At 44.7% G+C, this 19,119-nt stretch overlaps 1 protein-coding gene across 8 annotated transcripts in view; it reads right to left on the minus strand.

Moving 5' to 3' along the window:
- Positions 1-2,831: 2,831 nt before the first annotated feature.
- Positions 2,832-19,119, minus strand: part of LOC103713185 (uncharacterized) — a 49,334-nt gene continuing 33,046 nt past the window's right edge. For 7 of the 8 annotated variants that reach the window (XM_088715530.2, XM_039118492.3, XM_039118495.3 and 4 more), the window contains 2 exons: positions 3,333-3,392; positions 2,832-3,248 (listed from right to left, as the gene is read on the minus strand). In XM_088715530.2, coding sequence (XP_088571656.1) covers positions 3,120-3,248; positions 3,333-3,392 — 189 coding nt within the window. In that variant the 3' untranslated portion in view covers positions 2,832-3,119. Of the gene's footprint in view, positions 3,249-3,332; positions 3,393-4,824; positions 5,034-19,119 lie in introns of all 8 variants that reach the window. The other variant, XR_015975173.2, reaches the window with a different exon arrangement.

The following is a 19,119-nucleotide window of genomic DNA, read 5'->3' on the forward strand; positions in this document are numbered from 1 at the left end:
TTGAAATGCCCGGGCTTGTTACACTCATAATAAATTGGTGTTTCCTTTTCTTTCTTTTTGTCCTTACCCTTTTCTTTGCTTGAGCTACCTTTGAAGAAGGGTTTCTTTTTATGAAATCTCTTCTTACCTCTCATAAATTTTCTGAATTTTCTTCCAAGCATAGCCATTCCTTCTTCATCAAATTCATCATCATCATCAGATTCTTCCAATTCAGTTTCTTGTTTTGGAGTGGTAGACTTTAGGGCAATGGTCTTTCTTCTCTTGACCTCATCTTCTGAATTTTGCCTTATGGTCAACTCATGGGTCATGAGTGATCCTAGAAGTTCCTCCAATTGCAGTGTATTGAGGTCCTTTGCTTCCTGAATTGCGGTTACCTTGGCCTCCCAAACTCTTGGTAGAGACCTGAGAATTTTTTACACCAATTCAGAGTTAGTATAAGACTTTCCTAGACTCTTTAGCCCATTTATGATTTCCGTAAAACGAGTAAACATTTCAGTTATGGACTCAGTGGATTCCATTTTAAACAACTCATACTTATGTATTAATATGTTTATTTTTGACTCCTTAACTTGATTAGTTCCTTCATGTGTGACCTCAAGTTTATCCCAAATTTCTTTTGCGGAGATGCATGTAGATATTCTATTGAATTTACTTACATCTAGTGAACAGTAAAGTACATTTATTACTTTAGCATTTAATTGTGCTAGTCTTCTATCATTCTCATTCCAATCCATTTCTGGTTTGGGAATGATAGTGCCCTCTATACTAATTATGGGTGTGTGAGGTCCTCTAGTTATAATATATCACAATTCATAGTCTAGAGCTTGAATAAATATCCTCATCCTAGCTTTCCAGTATGTGTAATTAGTGCCATTAAATAGAGGAGGTCTATTTGTGGATTGCCCCACTCATAGAACATCCCACTTGAGTTGTCATGATCTTTGTCTCTTGATTGTGAGATCAACAAATACTATATGAGCACCTAGCTCTGATACCGCTTGTTGCCCAAGGTGACAAGTTAAGGGGGGGGTTGAATTGGTTTCTCTTAATTTTTACTATCTTACTTTAGTCAATTGATGAGTGAGTGAAATTAGAACAATGCACAATACAAACACACAAGAAGTATAGTGGATCGGTGCTCTCCTAAGCACCTACGTCCACTCCCCAAGCGACCCCTTGGGAATTCACTATAATCCCGCGGATTACAGTTGGATTGTTTTCCGGGCTCATAATCCAAAAACCTTTACACTTTGGTTTTCCGGGATCACCAAGAACCTATGTTGGTTTTACGGGCTCACCAACGAACCTTCACAATTGGTTTTACGGGTTCACCAATAAACCTACACCGTTGGTTTTACGGTCTCACCAACAAACCTTTACAAGGTGATTAAAAAGAAAGAAGAATGTTGAAACTCCTAGATGAGCAAATATAACATTTATAAGCTACAAAGAAGAGTTTAGAGAATAGTTATCGCTTGATGAAACTTCTCTCTTCTTTGTCAGGAATGCTTCACTCTTCAAGGATGGATGGAGCACTTAATATCTCTTGGAATCTGCTCAACCACTTCCTTTTGACTCTTGAATGAAGCACTTGGATGAAGAAGATTAGGGCACTTGTCTTTCTTGTGTAAGCTTTGATATTTTGCAAAAAGGATGTTTCCTCTGATGAATAGTGTCACTTTAAATAGTTTCCTTCATCCATTGGACAAGCCCCAATGGTTAGAATTCAAAAACTAGCCGTTACTCACTATTGGGAGGTCTGAAAGTACTTCTGCAGAACTAGCCGTTATGCTTCTGCCCGTGCTTGGGTCGACTCAACTTTTACTGGGGTCGACCCAACTTTCACTTGGGTCGACTCAAGCACCATTGGGGTCGACCCTCTCAGAAACCACAGAACTTTGTATTTCAGCCTTCCTTCATTTGGGTCGACTCAACACTTTTTGGGTCGACTCAAGGTTCAGTTGGGTCGACTCAACTTCCACTTGGGTCGACCCTCTCAGGATTTCCAGAGAACCTATTTTTGAATGTCATTGCCTTTGGATCGACTCATGTTAACTCGGGGTCGACTCAAGTTTGGGTCGACTCAAGTTTCATTTGGGTCGACCCTCTTAGAGTTTCCAGAGAACTGTTTTCTTGAGGCTTGAGGATTGGGTCGACTCATCCTTTGCTTGGGTCGACCTAAATACTGTTCATCCGTGCCATTTTTGCAGAAGTGTGCCAGATGGTTTCTTGATGTACCGGGGTCAACTCAATCAATCTTGGGATCGACTCAATCAATCTTGGGATCGACTCAATCAATTTTGGGGTCGACTCAATCCACACTTTGCTGCAACTTAAGATTAGATTCATCCATATAATCAATGAAATAAACTTTAAACAATTTTGAATATATGTCATGGTAGTGCTACATACTCCAAACAATGAAAATTACTATTGTCCACTTAAGAGTATGTTTCACTTGAAATTTTGCCGAATTAGAATTTAGAATTCACTATCCCTTTCCTATCGCAAATTTTATCTCATTAATAATCATTGAAATACATCTTAATCTCATTATACTAATGTATTGAGAGTGACGGACTTATTAATGATGTATCGAATTAACTTGTAACATACTCTTAATCATTGTATTAATCATCAAAATACCATTATCATCCTCAAACCAAAAACCATTTAAGCTCTTCCTACTCCACAATAATGCCAATGGCTTAAAACTAAGACCTAATATTCGATGTCCACCACTATTAATGTAAAATAGTATGTTAACAATCCTAAAGTGATTACAAGTGTTTGACAAGCCAACCTTCATCTTCAGAACATTACAAGTGATGTGAAAAGATAAACATCTGTCTCAGCTGTATTTGAATTCCTACACTTAAGAGGGAACAAAATATTGCATATTTATATGCATTGTATAAATATACAAGAATAGAATTGAAAGAAAAAAAAATGAAGCCATTCTAACCCTAGACTTCTGAGCTAGTTAGCCTTTTCTTAGGCCTTCTCTTTTTTTCTCTTTTCATTTGAAGATAACAAGTACATGATTTTATACAAAAAAAAAATACAGAACATGTACCACAATACAAGATATGAGAACAGTATATGAAGACCTTCACATATCACTGCCTCTTAGCCAATGTCTTCCTGAGTCCTCTCAAAATTTTTCCAAACCACATTGTGTTCATAACTGCTAGAGCTGATGGCACCACAAACACTAGGAGATAACCAAATGTATGCACCTGTTTTATCTGTCATGGTTGTACCACAAAGAAAATAAAGCCAAGTACAAATTCCAATATACATGAATGATTCAAGAGAAGAAAACTTAATACCTGATCATGGTGCAGATAAATGTGGTAAAATAAGTAAATGAACAAAAAGATTCTTGCAGCCTGCACAATGTAACTAATTCATTAGGAGACAGATGAGCTCAACAAGGTTGGAAAAAAAACATCAAACAAAATTGAGCTGATTGAAAAATTATAATAATGTTATATGTCAGCTTCTTCTATGACTATAAACTTGATACAATGCAATTTGTACTTGAAGTTTCAACAAAATAAAATTCCTAAATAGAAATATCTTCTATGCACCCGGTACTCTGACTTTGTGAGTGTTCTTTAAGGTTTGGTTAAAAAAATGTTTCTTACAGCCCATTCACTGTATCCTGATTTTCAATTATTGAAAACCCTACTTGTTAACAGCCAGCTTTCCTCAAAAGAATAATACCAAAAATATTTCACAAGAAACATAAGAACCAATTGAAATGGGACTACAAAAAGCTTCAGATTTCGCTCTTTTAGTTTCCTTCATAAACATCAATCTCTGAATCTAAATATAGTCTGAAGAAATTCTTTATAAGAATATAGTTTACTCAACACCAGGGATAAATTATGCTCACCAAGGAACCAACAAATTTTACTGCTAGTCTAAAAGTTCATGCATCTGCCTCGTGACGAGAGCTCTTAAGGTGTGCAGTAAGCATACAAGTACATGGCCTAGGAATAATTCTTCCTTTAGTGGTCAGATTAAAACTTCGAAACCTATTAGAAGACATGAAAAATCAAATTGATGTCAGAAATCATTAAGAAAAAAGTTGACGCTAGGCCCTAAATATAATAAATTTATTACACTATGCTTAGAGTCCTTTGCTAGCTCTGTTGGTTCCTTAACCTAAAAATGTCTCTGAACATATTGGACCCCAATTGTGTTCCTTGTGATGACATACCTCATAAATTCAGTCCCAAATTGGGTAGTTGATGAGGATCTGAGCAACTTTGATATCATGGGAAATAGTCTTGATGCCGGAGCATCTATGATTGACCGAGTGGGCATGGGTTGAATTGGATGCGAGTCTTGGCTGCCTGAGTCGCAAGCCCCGGCTCGGGATACGATTAGTTTTTGATGATTAGCTATTTTCCTATCTCGGATAGAAAAGTTTGATGTTAGTTAATTATAGCAAGTTTTGACTTTTATGGACTTTCCTTTTGAGAACTTTTGTGAACTTTTTCTTGAGAACTTTGGATATTACTAAAAAAGCCACTAGTTAAGATTCTTCGAGTTAGAAATTGAAGAAAAGAGTCTCCTTGTATTATTATGAATACTCTCACTAGGGCTCCTCTTGTAGTCATCCTTGAGATACTTGAAATTCTTGAATAGTGAAAATTTTATTGTGGGAATTATTCCTCATTTGCCTTCTCTCTATTCTCTCTCCCCTCCCTTTTGGTGAATTCCTAAGATTTGCGAGTGAGCGTTGTAAGAGTTGTATCCTTGGAGTGGCTAGCCAAGATGGTGGTTTCGGCCTTGGAAGAAAGTGATTCATACCTTCTCTTCTTTCAACTACCATCCATCCCCGCGTTGTGCATTCGTGAGATTTCTACCTCGTCACAATTGATTACATTGACATACATACCCTTACTCCTTTGAGTTTTCAGCCCAAATTCAACACCTCCTTGGCATCAGTATCAGAGCATGGTTTCAAGATGCCACCTCGCCACTGTAATATTAAAGAGCATGTTGAACGTGTACGAGATCTGTGAGATAGAAAAGCAACTTTGTCAATGGCAACCATCATGTGAGACATAAGAACATGTTGAACATGTTGTGCTGAATAACTTAGAAAAAAATCAGCAGTTTCGTCTAAGAATGATAGTAATATTTCGATGATTAACACAACAATTGAGTGAATATCAATTTAATAACACAGTTTTACGTGATACATCACTAATATATACGACACCCTCGATACATTCATAATATATTGAGAGAATGAGATCAAGACGACTTCCAATGATTAACAACGAGATAAAATTTGTAGTAGAAAAATGATAGAGAGCCTTCAAATCTAATTCAGCAAAATTTCAAGTGAAATCTACTCTTAAGGGCAAAACAGTAATTTTCATTGTTCAGGGTATGAAGTTCTATCGGGGTATACACTCAAAATTATTTGAAATATGTTCAATTGATTATATGAATTAGTCTAACCTTAAGATGCAGGAAATTGTGAGTTGAGTCGACCCTAAAGAAGTTTGAAGTCGACCCTGATACAGATGGCACGCACTGACACGGAGCAACATACTTGGGATAGTGTATGAGTCGACCCCAGAAGAAGTGGAGTCGACCCTGGCATATTTTGGAACCTCCTGGCACATCCTTTGAAAAATGACACAGATGAACAGTAAGTGGAGTCGACCCCAAGTATCCTTGAGCCGACCCCTGGAGAGGAGCCGACCCCAAAGAACCATAAGCCGACCCCAACTCAAAGCCTCAAGAAAACAACTCTCTGGAATTTACTGAGAGGGCCGACCCCAAGATTCCTTAAGCCGACCCCAGTGGAGCCGACCGGAAGAGAACATGAGCCAGCTCCAGGATAAGTAGTCAAAAACCATGTCTCTGGAATACTTGAGAAGGCCGACCCCAATGGAGCTTGAGTCGACCCCACTGTAGCACGGGTCAACCCCAAGAAAGCATGAGTCGACCCCAGTGAAAACAGCCGAAAAACAAGTCTTTGTGGTTCCTGAGAAGGCTAACCCCACTGTAGCAGGGGTAGACCCCAGAAAAGTTTGAGTCGACCCCAGAGAACCTTGAGTCGACCCCAAGGCTAAGGAACAGTAACTTGAGTCGACCCCAGGAAAGCTTGGGTCGACCCCAGCACGGGCAAGGGCATAACAGCTAGCTCTGCAGAAGCACTTTTTGAGCTCTCAACGGCCAGTAACGGCTAGTTTTTCAAATCTAACGAATGGGGAGTGACCAATAGAGGTTGGAAAGTATTTAAGAGACACTATTCATTAGAGGAAAGAATCTTTTGCAAAAATCAATAGCATATTCAAGAGAAAGCAAGCTCTAATGCTCTTCAACAAGGTTCTTCATTGAAATCCCAAAAAGGAGGTGGTTGAGCAATCTGAGAGTGCATTCAACAGCTCCACCTACCCATTGTGAAGTGAAGTAACCTCAGCAAAGAAGAGAAGAGCATCCTCAAAGCGATAACTATTTCTCATCTCTTCTCTTAGTGTATAATTGTTATATTTGCTCATTTAGGAGTTTCAAATTCTTCCTTTTTCAATTTTCTTGTAAGGTTTGTAGGTGAGCCCGTAAAACCAACATTGTAGGTTGTTGGTGAGCTCGCAAAACCAATATAGGTTATTGGTGATCCCGAAAAACCAAGGTGTAAAGGTTTTGGATTGTGAGCCCGGAAAACAATCCAACTGTAATCCGTGGGATTATAGTAAATTCCCAAGGGACGCTTGGGGAGTGGACGTAGGTGCTTAGGAGAGCACCGAACTACTATACTTTTTGTGTGTTTGCATTGTGTGTTCTTTTAACTTCACTACATGCACTTAATTAACATTAACTAAACTACTTATTTATCTATCAATTTAATTAAGGGATTGAAAATTTAGAAAATCCAATTCACCCCCCTCTTGGATTGTCACCTTGGGCAACAAGTAGTATCAGAGAGCACAATCATTCCTAAACCTGAAATAGATTGGAATGATAGTGATAAAAGACTAACGCAACTAAACGCTAAAGCAATTAATGTACTTTACTGCTCACTAGATGTAAATGAATTCAATAGAATATCTACATGCACCTCCGCCAAAGAAATTTGGGATAAACTAGAAGTCACACATGAAGGAACTAATCAGATTAAAGAGTCAAAAATAAATATGTTAGTACATAGGTATGAATTATTTAAAATGGAGTCCACAGAGTCCATAATTGAAATATTCACTAGATTCACGAAAATCATAAATGGACTAAAAAGTTTAGGCAAATCTTATACTAACTCGAAATTGGCGCGAAAAATTCTCAGATCTCTACCAAGAGTTTGGGAGGCCAATGTTACCGCTGTTCAAGAGGCAAAGGACCTCAATACACTACAATTGTAAGAGCTTCTAGGATCACTCATGACCCATGAGTTGACCATGAAGCAAAATTCAGAAGAGGAGGTTAAGAAAAGGAAGAACATTGCCTTGAAGTCCACGACTCCGAAACAAGACATTGAATCAGAGGAGTCTGATGATGAGGAGGAATATGATGAGGAAGGAATGGCTTTGCTCGCGAGGAAATTCAAAAAATTCATGAGAGGGAAGAAGAAATTTCATAAAAGGAAGCCCTTCCTCAAAGGCAGCTCAAGCAAGGAAAAGGGAAAGGACAAAGAGAAAGAAAAAGAAGTGCCGATTTGCTATGAGTGTAACAAGCCCGGGCATTTCAAGATAGATTGCCCGAAACTGAAATGGATGGCAAGAAAACTTAAAAAGAAGATCCTCATGGCTGAATGGAGTAAAAGTGAGGAATCAAGTTCGAAAGAGGAAGATCAACAAGAGACGGCCCAAATCTGCTACATGGCCAATGACGATGAGGTAGATTCTAAACTTGAGTGTGATTTTACAGTAGAAAAATTACATGATGCATTTTTAGATCTTATGGAAGAGCACAAGAAACTAATCAATAAAAATAAAGTTCTAAAATATGAAAATCAATGTCTTTTGAAAGAAAGCTGAAACTATCTAATGACTATGAAACATTAAGTAGGAAGTTCACTAATTAAACTAAAAGTCTAATTACTTAAAATTTCAAACTAAAAGAAGATGCAGAAAAATATAAATCCTTAGTGGACAAGTTTACACTTAGCTCAACTAAATTAAATATGATTCTTGATAGTCAAAAAGCTGTATATCATAAAGCAGGATTATGATATAAAACAAATAGAAGAAAAAATACTTAAAGAACATATTTGTTAAAGCCAAAAATGAAAATACAACTTGTCATTGCTGCAATAAAATAGGACACAAAGCATACGAATGTAATTTTAGAAAGTTCAGCAATAACAAATTGAATGAAAAGAGTAAGCTAAAATACAAGAAAATTTGGGTTCCAAAAGGAACATCAAACACTAACCCTAAAGGATCCAACATAGTTTGGATACCTAAAGTACATCCTTGATCTTGATTGCAGGTGTCTTATAGCCAATAAGAAGGATAGACGATGGTATCTAGATAGCGGGTGTTCAAGACACATGACAGGTGATATTGAATAATTTGTCACCTTGGAATCTAAGGAGGGTAAAGCGGTAACCTATGGAGACAATAGAAAAGGACTCATCATTGGAAAGGGTAAAATTCGTATCACTCCATCCACTTTTATAGAAAATATTTTATTGGTTAATGGTTTGAAACATAATTTTCTTAGCATAAGTCAATTTTGTGATAAAGGTCTTAAAGTTTCATTTGAAGCTTCAGTATGCATAATCACAAATCCTAAAGATAATAGCATTGTACTGATGGGACATAGGCATGGAAACATTTATATGGTAGATTTTCATGACTTAGCCAAGCAAAATGGGTTATGCTTAATCACTAATGAATAAAAGAAAAATGAAACAAGTTGGCTATGGCATCGTGAACTAGGACATGCTAGTATGGACTTAATATCAAAACTAGTCAAAAAGGATTTGATAAAAGATGTGCCAAAATTGATTTTTGAAAAAGACAAAATCTGTGGACCATGTACATTAGGAAAGCAAACAAAATCATCTTTTAAATCGAAAAATGTAGTGTCAACCACTAGGCCTTTTGAAATCATTCACATGGATCTATTTGGACCTACTAGAACCACAAGTTTAGGAGGAAAAAAGTATGGACTAGTAATAGTGGATGATTTCTCAAGATATACATGGGTTTCATTTCTTGCACATAAGAATAAAGCATTTTCAGCATTTCTGAAATATTATAAAAACATTACACTGAAAACAATTTTACCTTAATTGCAATTCGAAGTGATCATGGAACTGAATTTGAAAATCAACACTTTGAAGAATTTTGCAATGAAAACGGTATTTCACATCAATTTTCAGTACGTAGAACGCCCCAACAAAATGGGGTTATTGAAAGAAAAAATAGGACTTTAGCAGAAATGGCTCGCACTATGTTATGTGGTCAAATCTCCCAAAGTACTTCTAGGCTGAAGCTATAAACACTGCTTGCTATATTTTAAATCGTGTTTTAATACGTCCGATAACAAAAAAAACTCCTTATGAACTTTGAAAAAATAAGAAACCAACTGCTAAATATTTTAGAGTATTTGGATGTCGATGTTTTATTTTAAACAATGGCAAGGAGGATCTAAGCAAATTTGATGTCAAGTCAGATGAGGGTATCTTTCTAGGATACTCTACTTCTAGCAGGGCATACAGAGTGTTCAACAAGAGAACTCTTGTAGTTGAAGAGTCAATAAATGTTATCTTTGATGAGTCTGATAGTGAGTCCCCTAGGAGAGAAAGTATTCTTGATGATGATGCAGGAATTATTAAGTTTGAAAAGCTGAATCTTAATAACGTGCCAAATCAAGAAAAGGAAGATGAAAAGGAAAAGAAAGATGATCATGTTCCACCACAATCTCAAGACTTGCCAAAGGAATGAAGGTACGCACATGGACATCCCAAAGACTTGATTATTGGTGATCCATCACAAGGGGTAAGAACTCGATCCTCTCTAAGAAATTTAAATGATTATCTTACTTTTGTTTCACAAGTAGAACCTAAAACTTATGAAGAAGCTGAGCATGACATAAATTGGATTAATGCTATGCAAGAAGAATTAAATCAATTTAAAAGGAGCAATGTATGGACATTAACTGAAAGACCAAAGCATAATTCTGTAATTGGAACAAAATGGATCTTCAGAAATAAGTTAGATGAAAATGGAGTAGTTATAAGAAATAAAGCTAGGCTTGTAGCTAAGGGATACAATCAAGAAGAAGGGATAGATTTTGAAGAAATATTTGCTCCCGTAGCTAGATTAGAGGCTATTAGACTACTTCTAGCATTTGCATGCTTTATGGACTTTAAACTATATCAAATGGATGTAAAAAGTGCCTTCTAAGCCCACCCGCGGAGATTGTATCGCGCTCATGCTACGGCGTAGAACTCGGCGAAGAAGAGAAAGAGAGAGAAAAAGCATCAACGGCTCTTTAGAGTGAGAAACTCTGAGGAGAGAGAAAGGATTGCTGTGCTAACGGTCTCCTTCGCCGGCGTTGAGCGGTGGTGGGGGAGCTCTGCTGTGTCCGGGCCATCCCGTGAACCCAGTTCCTTTGTTCTGCAGGGTGCCAACGGGATCCGATGAAGGGGAAGATGCCGATGGAGGGGTCGGCGGGCTCAGTCGGGGAGCCGGGGTCGGGGGCGACGGCGGAAGCTGCCTCGACGAAGCAGACTGCGGCATCGTCGTCGACGAGGTCTTGGGCGGAGGTGGTAGCTCAAGGACCAGGTACGTCTAAGGGTAAGGGGGGAAAAGGGGACCGACCAGGTGGTTGGACGCGGCCCGGGCCCTGGGTCACCCATCGACTGACGGAGGAGGAGGTGGCTCGCTTGAGCCTTCACTTCCCGTCGGTCTTCGAGCTCCCGGAGGAGCCCATTGAGGCTGCCCGCCGGGAGTGGGAGGGGCTAGCACTTGTCGACCGAAGCCTCGGCCGACGGGTGCCGGTCGAGTGGGTGGCCAAGGACGTGGCTGCCCGGCTGAAGAAAACAGGGGAGGTGGTGGCGATGACCCTTGCCGAAGACCACTTTGCTCTGCGATTCCGGTCGCCGGAGGTCCGGGATCGCGCCCTAGCGGAGAGGCCCTGGGTGGTGGCAGGGCAACTGCTTGCCTTGGAGCCGTGGGCGCCGGACTTCCTACCTAGGGAGACTCCGGTCAAGACCGTAGTGGTCTGGCTCCGGCTACCTGGGCTCCTCCCGGAATATTGGTCGACTTCGACCATTCTAGAGATTGCGGCCAAGGCAGGAAGGCCAATGGCGGTGGACGGTGTCACCGAGGGCCGACGAGCTATGGGCTTCGCTCGTGTCAAGGTGGCCATCGACGCATCCGCGCCTCTTCTCCCAGGGATACGGATACTCGGGAGGACGAAGGCTATTTGGCAGCCTTTCGTCTTCGAGAGCATCCCGGACCTCTGCGTTCGGTGTGGAAGAATCGGGCATCTCGGGCCCGTGTGCCGGTTTGGGGCTCCGGCTCCGACCGGCGTTAGTTCACCTGAAGAGGAGGTCCCTGGCCCGATCTATGGCCCGTGGTTGGTGACCTCCCGTGCCAGACGGCCGCGGGGAAAAGGGCCGCCGGAGCTGGGGAAGACGACCGAGCCCTCCGCTGGGTTGCCCCTTTCTCAGCCGGATCCGCCGATTGCTTCGCCTAGCCCTCCGGTGTCCCCACCGGATCTCGAGGGCTGGCAAAAGCCCGTCAAGGTGGCCCGTCACCACTCCCCGCCGGGGGTGGCGGTCCTAGCCTCCGACGGGCGCGTGGAGGGTTCCCGAGTCGACACGGCCCCGCCCGTGGGACGCGTCGACCCGATGCCTGTGGCTGACGAGTCCGGGCCGTCTGAGTCCCGGGCTGACTCGTCGGATCAGGGCGGGCCGACTGGAGCGGCGGGCCAGGCCACTGTCAAGCCTAAGAAGCGGCCCAGAAATACTGGGCTGCTAACGGATCTGGGCCGCTCCCTGGGCCGGGGGCGGGCGGGCCACAGGGGTGGCTCGGCCGGGACAGTGGCACGCGGGGCACGCGTGCCCTGCGTGTTTCGTACGGTGAACCGCGCGACGGTCCCCCAGGCCCGTCGCGCGGAGCTTGATGCGTGGCCCAAATCGGCTGGGCCACGCACGGGATTCCCTGGGAAGGCCCCTGTGGGCGGGGGCCTTCCACTGTTCACGGCCCAACTGGGCCATATGGGGCCTGAGACCAGGCCTGATCCACTGGCCCAGTTCACGGGGCCCAACGACTTCCAGTTTGGGGCCCAGACCCTGGGAGTGGATCCGCCAGCTGCGATGCTCTCCACTCTAGGCCATCTAGAGGGGGATGTGGGGCAGGGGGATGGTGTCTCGGGCAGGCCTGATCCGGTCGATGTACCTAGGACTAGTGGGGTTTCTGCCTGCGCTGTCTGCCCTATGAGTGATTTCTTGGCGGAGCGGGATATGCCTGCACCTATGGAGCTAGGGGTAGGTGACTCGAGTGGCCCCGAGGGGGCTGCTTGCAGGTCCGCGGATCACTCGACGGTCGTACAATGGGTGAAGGCGGCAGTGCTGCGAGTTGTCTCTGGGGTGAGTGCGGATGAGGGTCAGCGGATTGACCCCATCCATGAGGTGGTGTTGGACCCTATGGCCCAGAGGGTTGATGTTCCTGTGGCCGACCTCTCGGACTTTTCCCCATGAGGATTCTTGCGTGGAATTGTAGGGGGGCGGCTAAGCCGGCATTCATGTCATCATTTAGGAGGTTGGTCCAGATCCATAGTCCAGAGATCTGCCTACTCTATGAAACTCGCCTTTCTGGTCGAGGTCTTGGTCGTGCTATACGACGGTTTGAGGTTGACTGGGAGTCATATGCTGTGGATTCCCAGGGGTTGTCCGGGGGCATCGTGGCTCTGTGGAAGCGGGGTGTGGCTACAGTCGACGTATTCCATAACTGCTCCCAACAGGTCCTCATGATCATTTCGGAACCTAATGCTGCTCCGTGGGTTTTGAGCGGTGTGTACGCTAGTACCGACTATCGGACTAGGAGAGTTCTGTGGGATGAGCTCACCCACTTAATTGCTCAGGGTCTTCCAACTGCAATGGTGGGGGATTTCAATTGTATTTTGGCGGGTAGTGAGAAACGAGGGGGTAGGGCCTTCACAGACACTGCAGATAAAAGGGAGTTCCGCGATTTCCTCTTGCGTAATGGCCTAGTCGATCTGGGCTTTTCCGGTCCGCAGTTCACTTGATGTAACAACCAGTCCGGCCAAGCTAGGGTGTGGGAGCGACTGGATAGGGCTGTTGCTTCCACCGACTGGCTTATCAGATTTCCCTCCTATAGGGTCAGTCATCTTCCCCGGATTGCTTCGGATCATTGTCCTTTGCTGATTTCGACGGTATCGGGCTCGAGTCACCAAAGCCCATTCCGTTTCGAGAAGGTATGGCTGTCTTTCCCTCAATCCTGGGACATTGTCCGAGGAGCTTGGGGTATGCCGGTTCGCGGTGACGCCATGCAAAGGATTTCACGTAAATTGGAGTTGACTAAGCGACGGCTACGCCGTTGGAACCATGAGGTAGTGGGCAACATCTTCCGGAAGCTGGAGGAAGTGGAGGTCGCGATTGTTGACCTCCAAAGAAGAGAAGATCAGGTGGGCGCACTTCCTGAGGCCGATATGGTGTGCCTCCGGGGTCTTCTCGCCACCCACCACTCGATCCTGCGGCAACATGAGATATTCTGGAGACCGAAATCTAGAATTCAGTGGATCAGAGAGGGTGATCGGAACACTAGTTTCTTTCACCGATCCATGGTTATCAGAAGACAGAGGAACATGATTCGTTCCTTACGGGATGAGCTAGGCCACAGGACTGAGGATGATTCGGCGATCAGCCATATCCTATTCGACTTCTTTCGCTCTCGTTGGACGGAGGATGGTGGGCCCGCCGCAGTTGGCCAGCTCCCGCGAGCTGATTCCCAAATCGGGCCGGCCGAGAATGCCCTGTTGGTCCGACCAGTGACGGAGGGGGAGGTGCGAGCGGCGATCTGGGCTCTGGGCGAGGATAGGGCCCCGGGTCCAGATGGATTCCCTCCTTTCTTTTTTCGGAGATACTGGGGTATTGTCCGGACTGCTGTGGTGGAAGCAGCTTTGTGTTTCTTCAGTCGAGCGGGGATGCCTGACGGCTGGAAGGCCACATTTGTCACGCTGATACCAAAGCGCCAGGACGCGTCCGAGCCGAGTCACTTTAGACCGATTAGTTTGTGCACTACTTTATACAAAGTTGTGGCAAGAATCCTGATGGATCGCATGAAGCCTTTGCTCCCGGGCATTATCTGTCATGAGCAAGGTGCTTTTATGGGAGGCAGGAGTATTTCTGATAATGTTATGGTGGCCCAAGAGATGATGTGGGATCTCCGACGGGCTTCGAAGCGACGGAGCCTGATGGCTATCAAACTGGATATGGAGCGAGCGTATGATAGAATCAGGTGGAGTTTTCTCAGGCTAGCCTTGGCGAGTCTGGGCTTCCATGACACCTGGATTGGTTGGGTTATGGGGTGTGTCCGGGGTCCGAGGTTTGCTATCTTGGTCAACGGCTCACCATCCCCTTTCTTTAGATCTACTATGGGGCTTCGGCAGGGATGCCCGTTATCCCCGTACCTGTTCATCATCTGTTCTGATGTCCTGTTTCGGTCACTGCAGGCTGCGTGCACTGCCAGAGAGCTGGGGGCTTACGTCCCAGCTCCAGGGGCCCAGCCGATATCACATTTACTCTTTGCCGATGACTGCCTCCTCCTGACGCGGGCTTGCATAGCGGATGCTCAGGCTATCAGGCAGATTTTGGCCACCTATTGCCATGCATCGGGTCAAAGAGTGAACGCCCAGAAATCCACCATCTCCTTCAGCCCGAGTACGCCACCCAGGATTCGACGGGGGGTTCGGAGGATTCTGGAGATGCCCGAGCAGGATGGGACCTGGACCTATCTGGGTGTTCCGATCACAGGTAGGAGACTGCGTGTATCCGAGTGCACCGGGATGGTGCAACGGGTCCAGAGTAGGCTAGAGGGTTGGAGGGCAGCGTCCCTATCTATGATGGGTAGAGTAACGCTGATTAGGTCTGTTCTGGGCTCTATGCCCATCTATCTCATGGCGAACACGGTGGTGCCAAGATCAGTTCTTTTGAAGATCGAGCGTCTTCTTCGGGGCTTCCTATGGGGCTCGCTTGGCGGGGGTCGTGGGGTGCATCTAGTGGCATGGGAGAGTATCTGCCGCCCTCTTAGGGAGGGTGGTCTAGGGGTGTTGTCTCTCCTGGAGAGTCGTGAGCTGCTCCTCGCCCGGCATGCCTCCCGTTTCGTCCTGGAGCCGCATGGGTTTTGGAGCCGGATCATGATTGCCCGTTATGGGAGGGCAGGCCCGGAGGGCTGGGCCCGAGGAGGGCGGAGTTGCTCCTTTCTATGGCGTGAGATAGCGAGGTATGTACCCATGGTGTCGGATCATACCCGATGGTTGATAGGCGACGGGCGCAGTATCGATGTGACCGGTGACCCATGGGTTGACGGCCTTCCCCTGCGCCTTTGGCCAACTACAGTTAGTGTCGATGCTGAGGAGGGTCTACATGTCTGTGATCTCATGTCCCCCGGGGTGGCCGGTTGGGATGAGATTCGATTGGCCCGCCTCTTCGGGGAGCATCTGGCGGAGAGGGTCCGTTCTCTCTCCTTACCTCGGAGTGGTGGACCAGATGTGCGAGTGTGGGGTTCCTCGACCAGTCCTAGAGTCCGGATGAGTGATCTTTCTCGCTTTCTTAGGCAGGAGTATGAGCCTGGTCTTGATTGCGCCTGGATTTGGCGATTGGGCCTCCTCCCGAGGGTCGCGCTGTTTCTCTGGAAGGTGGTTTGGGACCGGCTCCCTACGAGAGCTGTACTTGGTGGACGAGGATTGAGGATCCCATTGGAGTGTGGGGTGTGCGGTGCGGTCGAGACGGTAGACCATGCCCTGTTTCGGTGCACATGGGCGAGGGATACTTGGCGCCTGGCAGGGGTCCCACAGTTGGTTTGGAGCTGCAGGGACCAGTTCTTACAGTCCATGCGTCAGGGCTCGGAGTCCCCGACGCTTAGTCAGGTGGTGGTTCGAGCGAGCTGTACTGCCTACCAGATCTGGTTGGCCAGGAACGCTCGTACATTCGGCGAGCGACATATGTCGCCGAGATTTATGGTCGAGAGTGCCCGCTGTCAGGCGGCAGAGTTGTGTCACATCACCCCCGTTGGAGGGACCTTGATAGCTCGGGACATCTGGAGCTCCCACTCTGCTTCGGCAGCTTTCCGCACGGTGTTTTTCACCTGGGAGCCCCCACCCCCGAGTTTCCTCAAGGTCAACTTTGATGGGTCAGTCTTGGACGGTGGCACTAGGAGAGGCGCGGGTTTCGTTATTCGGGACCCGTCTGCGAGGGTCGTGGCTGCCGGGGATAGTCAGTTATTTGATACCTCGGTACCGAGTGCGGAGCTGATAGCTGCCTGGGCGGGCCTTTGCCACGCCCGGTGCGTGTTACAGGCCAGGTCTATCATCCTGGAGGGTGATTCTGCCACCGTTATAAGTTGGATCCAGGGGGGACCTCGGGGTGGCAGTAGCGACCATCCCTTGCTCCGAGACATTTGGGCTATGGTGAGAGATGGAGGGGCCGTTCAGGCCAAGCATATTTACCGTGAAGCCAATAGTGCGGCAGATTGGGTGGCTGCGTATGTAGCTAGTCATTCCGGAGGCACTTTGTGGTCTGGAGATGGGAAACTGCCTTTGGCACTCCGAGGTATCCTATTGTTTGACTGTATTGGGTGTATCCGTACCCGCCGAGTATGATTCATCCGCATTAGCAAAAAAAAAAAAAAAAGGTTATATAGAAGAGGAAGTATATATAGGCAACCCCCATTTTTTGAGAGTCATGAATTTCCTGATCATGTGTTTAGATTACATAATGCACTATACGGATTGAAACAAGCACTTAGGGCATGGTATGATCGATTAAGCAAATTTCTGTTAAATAATGATTTTAGTAGAAAAAATGTAGATAAAACACTTTTCCTTAAGAGAAAAGACAAAAATCTGCTAGTAGTACAAATATATATAGATGACATAATATTCGGTGCCACAAATGATAGTCTTTGTAAAGAATTTGCTAAATTAATGCAAGGAGAATTCGAGATGAGCATGATGGGAGAATTAAATTTCTTTCTCGGATTACAAATCAAGCAAACTAAGAAAGAAATTTTTATTCATCAAACTAAGTATACAAAGAAAATACTAAAGAAGTTTGGAAATAAAAATCACATGGGAATCGACACTCCAATGAATCCCACCAGCAAGCTAGACAAAGATGAAAAAGGAAAAAATGTAGATATGAAACTATATAGAGGATTAATTGGATCTTTGCTTTACCTTACTGCTAGTAGGCCTGACATAGTGTTTAGTATAGAAATATGTGCTAGATACCAGTCAGACCCTAAGGAATTACATCTAAGTGCTGTCAAAAGAATCCTTAGATATCTAAGAGAAACTACAAATATAAGGTTATGGTACTCTAGAGACTCCTATTTTGATTTAGTTGCATATTTTGATGCGGATTTTGCTGGATATAAATTAGATAGGAAGAGTACTAGTGGAACATGCCAATTCCTAGGAAACAACTTAATATCATGATTTAGTAAAAAGCAGAATTCAGTAGCGTTATCAACGGCTGAGGCCGAATACATCGCTGCCGGGAGTTGTGCCCAAGTACTATGGCTCAAGCAACAACTAGAGGACTATGGAATCAAACTTGACAAAATTCCTATAAAATGTGATAATACCAGTGCCATCAATCTCACTAAAAATCTGGTTCAGCATTCTAAGGCAAAACACATTAAAATTAAGTATCATTTCATTAGAGATCATGTGCAAAACGGAAATATATGTATTGAGCATGTGTGTACCGAGAAACAATTAGCTGATATATTTACAAAACCTTTAAGTGAAGATAGATTTTGCATGCTTAGGAGAGAATTAGGCATATGTGATCCTTTTGAATAAAAAAAGGGGAAAAAGTTTCATGATACGCTCCTCCCATTTTGTAAATCCCATGAAACATTGGTAAAGTTGTTCATTTATGGTTTCCTTACACATATATCAATGTTTCAAAAGATTTGGTAAGGATATGAAAGAAGAATTTAAAAAAAAAAATTTTTTTTTTGGAAGTCTGAAACGGGGCCGACCCGAGCCCAGAATGGGGTTGACCCCTCCTTGAGTCAACCCAAGCAAAAGCTGGGGTCAACCTAACAGCGGGACCCCCGTTTTTAAAGGGGACCCGTGAGCGAAATTAGGGCATCTCCACTCTTTGTTTCCTCTCTCAAACCAAATTTCTTGCTCTCCAATCCCCTTCAATCACTTCGAAATAGTGGTAGATTACTTCCCCAAGCCGTTAGATCAAGATCTAAAAAAGAATTTGGTGAAAAATGGGACTCAAGCGAGCCGTGGCCAAGAGAGCCGGGAGAGTATCACGCCCAACCATTGTAGAGGGACGTCCTAGAGAATCTTCTACAGTGCCTCCACAAGGTGAGACACGTGCAGAGCCTCCTCCACCTCCTTTCCCTTCAGTCCAACTTGCTAAGTATGTGGGGAGACCGGTTACCATGGGTAGAAGGATTCATTTCGAATTTTTGGATCAAGAAGGGTTCCGGTTGGGTGGTTGGATTCGACGGCAAGGATGGGAGTATCTTTACTCCCTAGATTTAAAGACCTACCCGGATTTAGTTCGTGAGTTCTATGCTTTTCTACGGGTCGGTCTGGGAGGGCTTGTGTCTGAAGTCCGAGAAGTACGAGTTCGTATCTCTGAGGAGAGTGAGTGAGTTGCTCCTGCGAAGGTGCCACACCAGACAAACCAGAGCACAGGATTAGAGCTCTACAGCTGGTTTTAGAGAGAGATGACTTTGATTATTCGGAAAATTTAATAGCTAGCTCTTTATCAGCTGAGATGAGGTTATTGCATAACTTCATAGGTCGGATACTGTTTCCGAAGAGCGGAAGATTTGATCATGTATCTGAGCGCGATTTGGCCATTATGGAGCATGTTATTCAGAGTATTCTCCTGAATCTTCCAGCCATGATGATCAGGCAGAT

Source organism: Phoenix dactylifera, chromosome 2 (genome assembly GCF_051530095.1).
Source record: "Phoenix dactylifera cultivar Ajwa chromosome 2, Ajwa_hap1_PhDact_Kaust_v1.1, whole genome shotgun sequence".
In the NCBI taxonomy this organism is placed as follows: domain Eukaryota; kingdom Viridiplantae; phylum Streptophyta; class Magnoliopsida; order Arecales; family Arecaceae; genus Phoenix; species Phoenix dactylifera.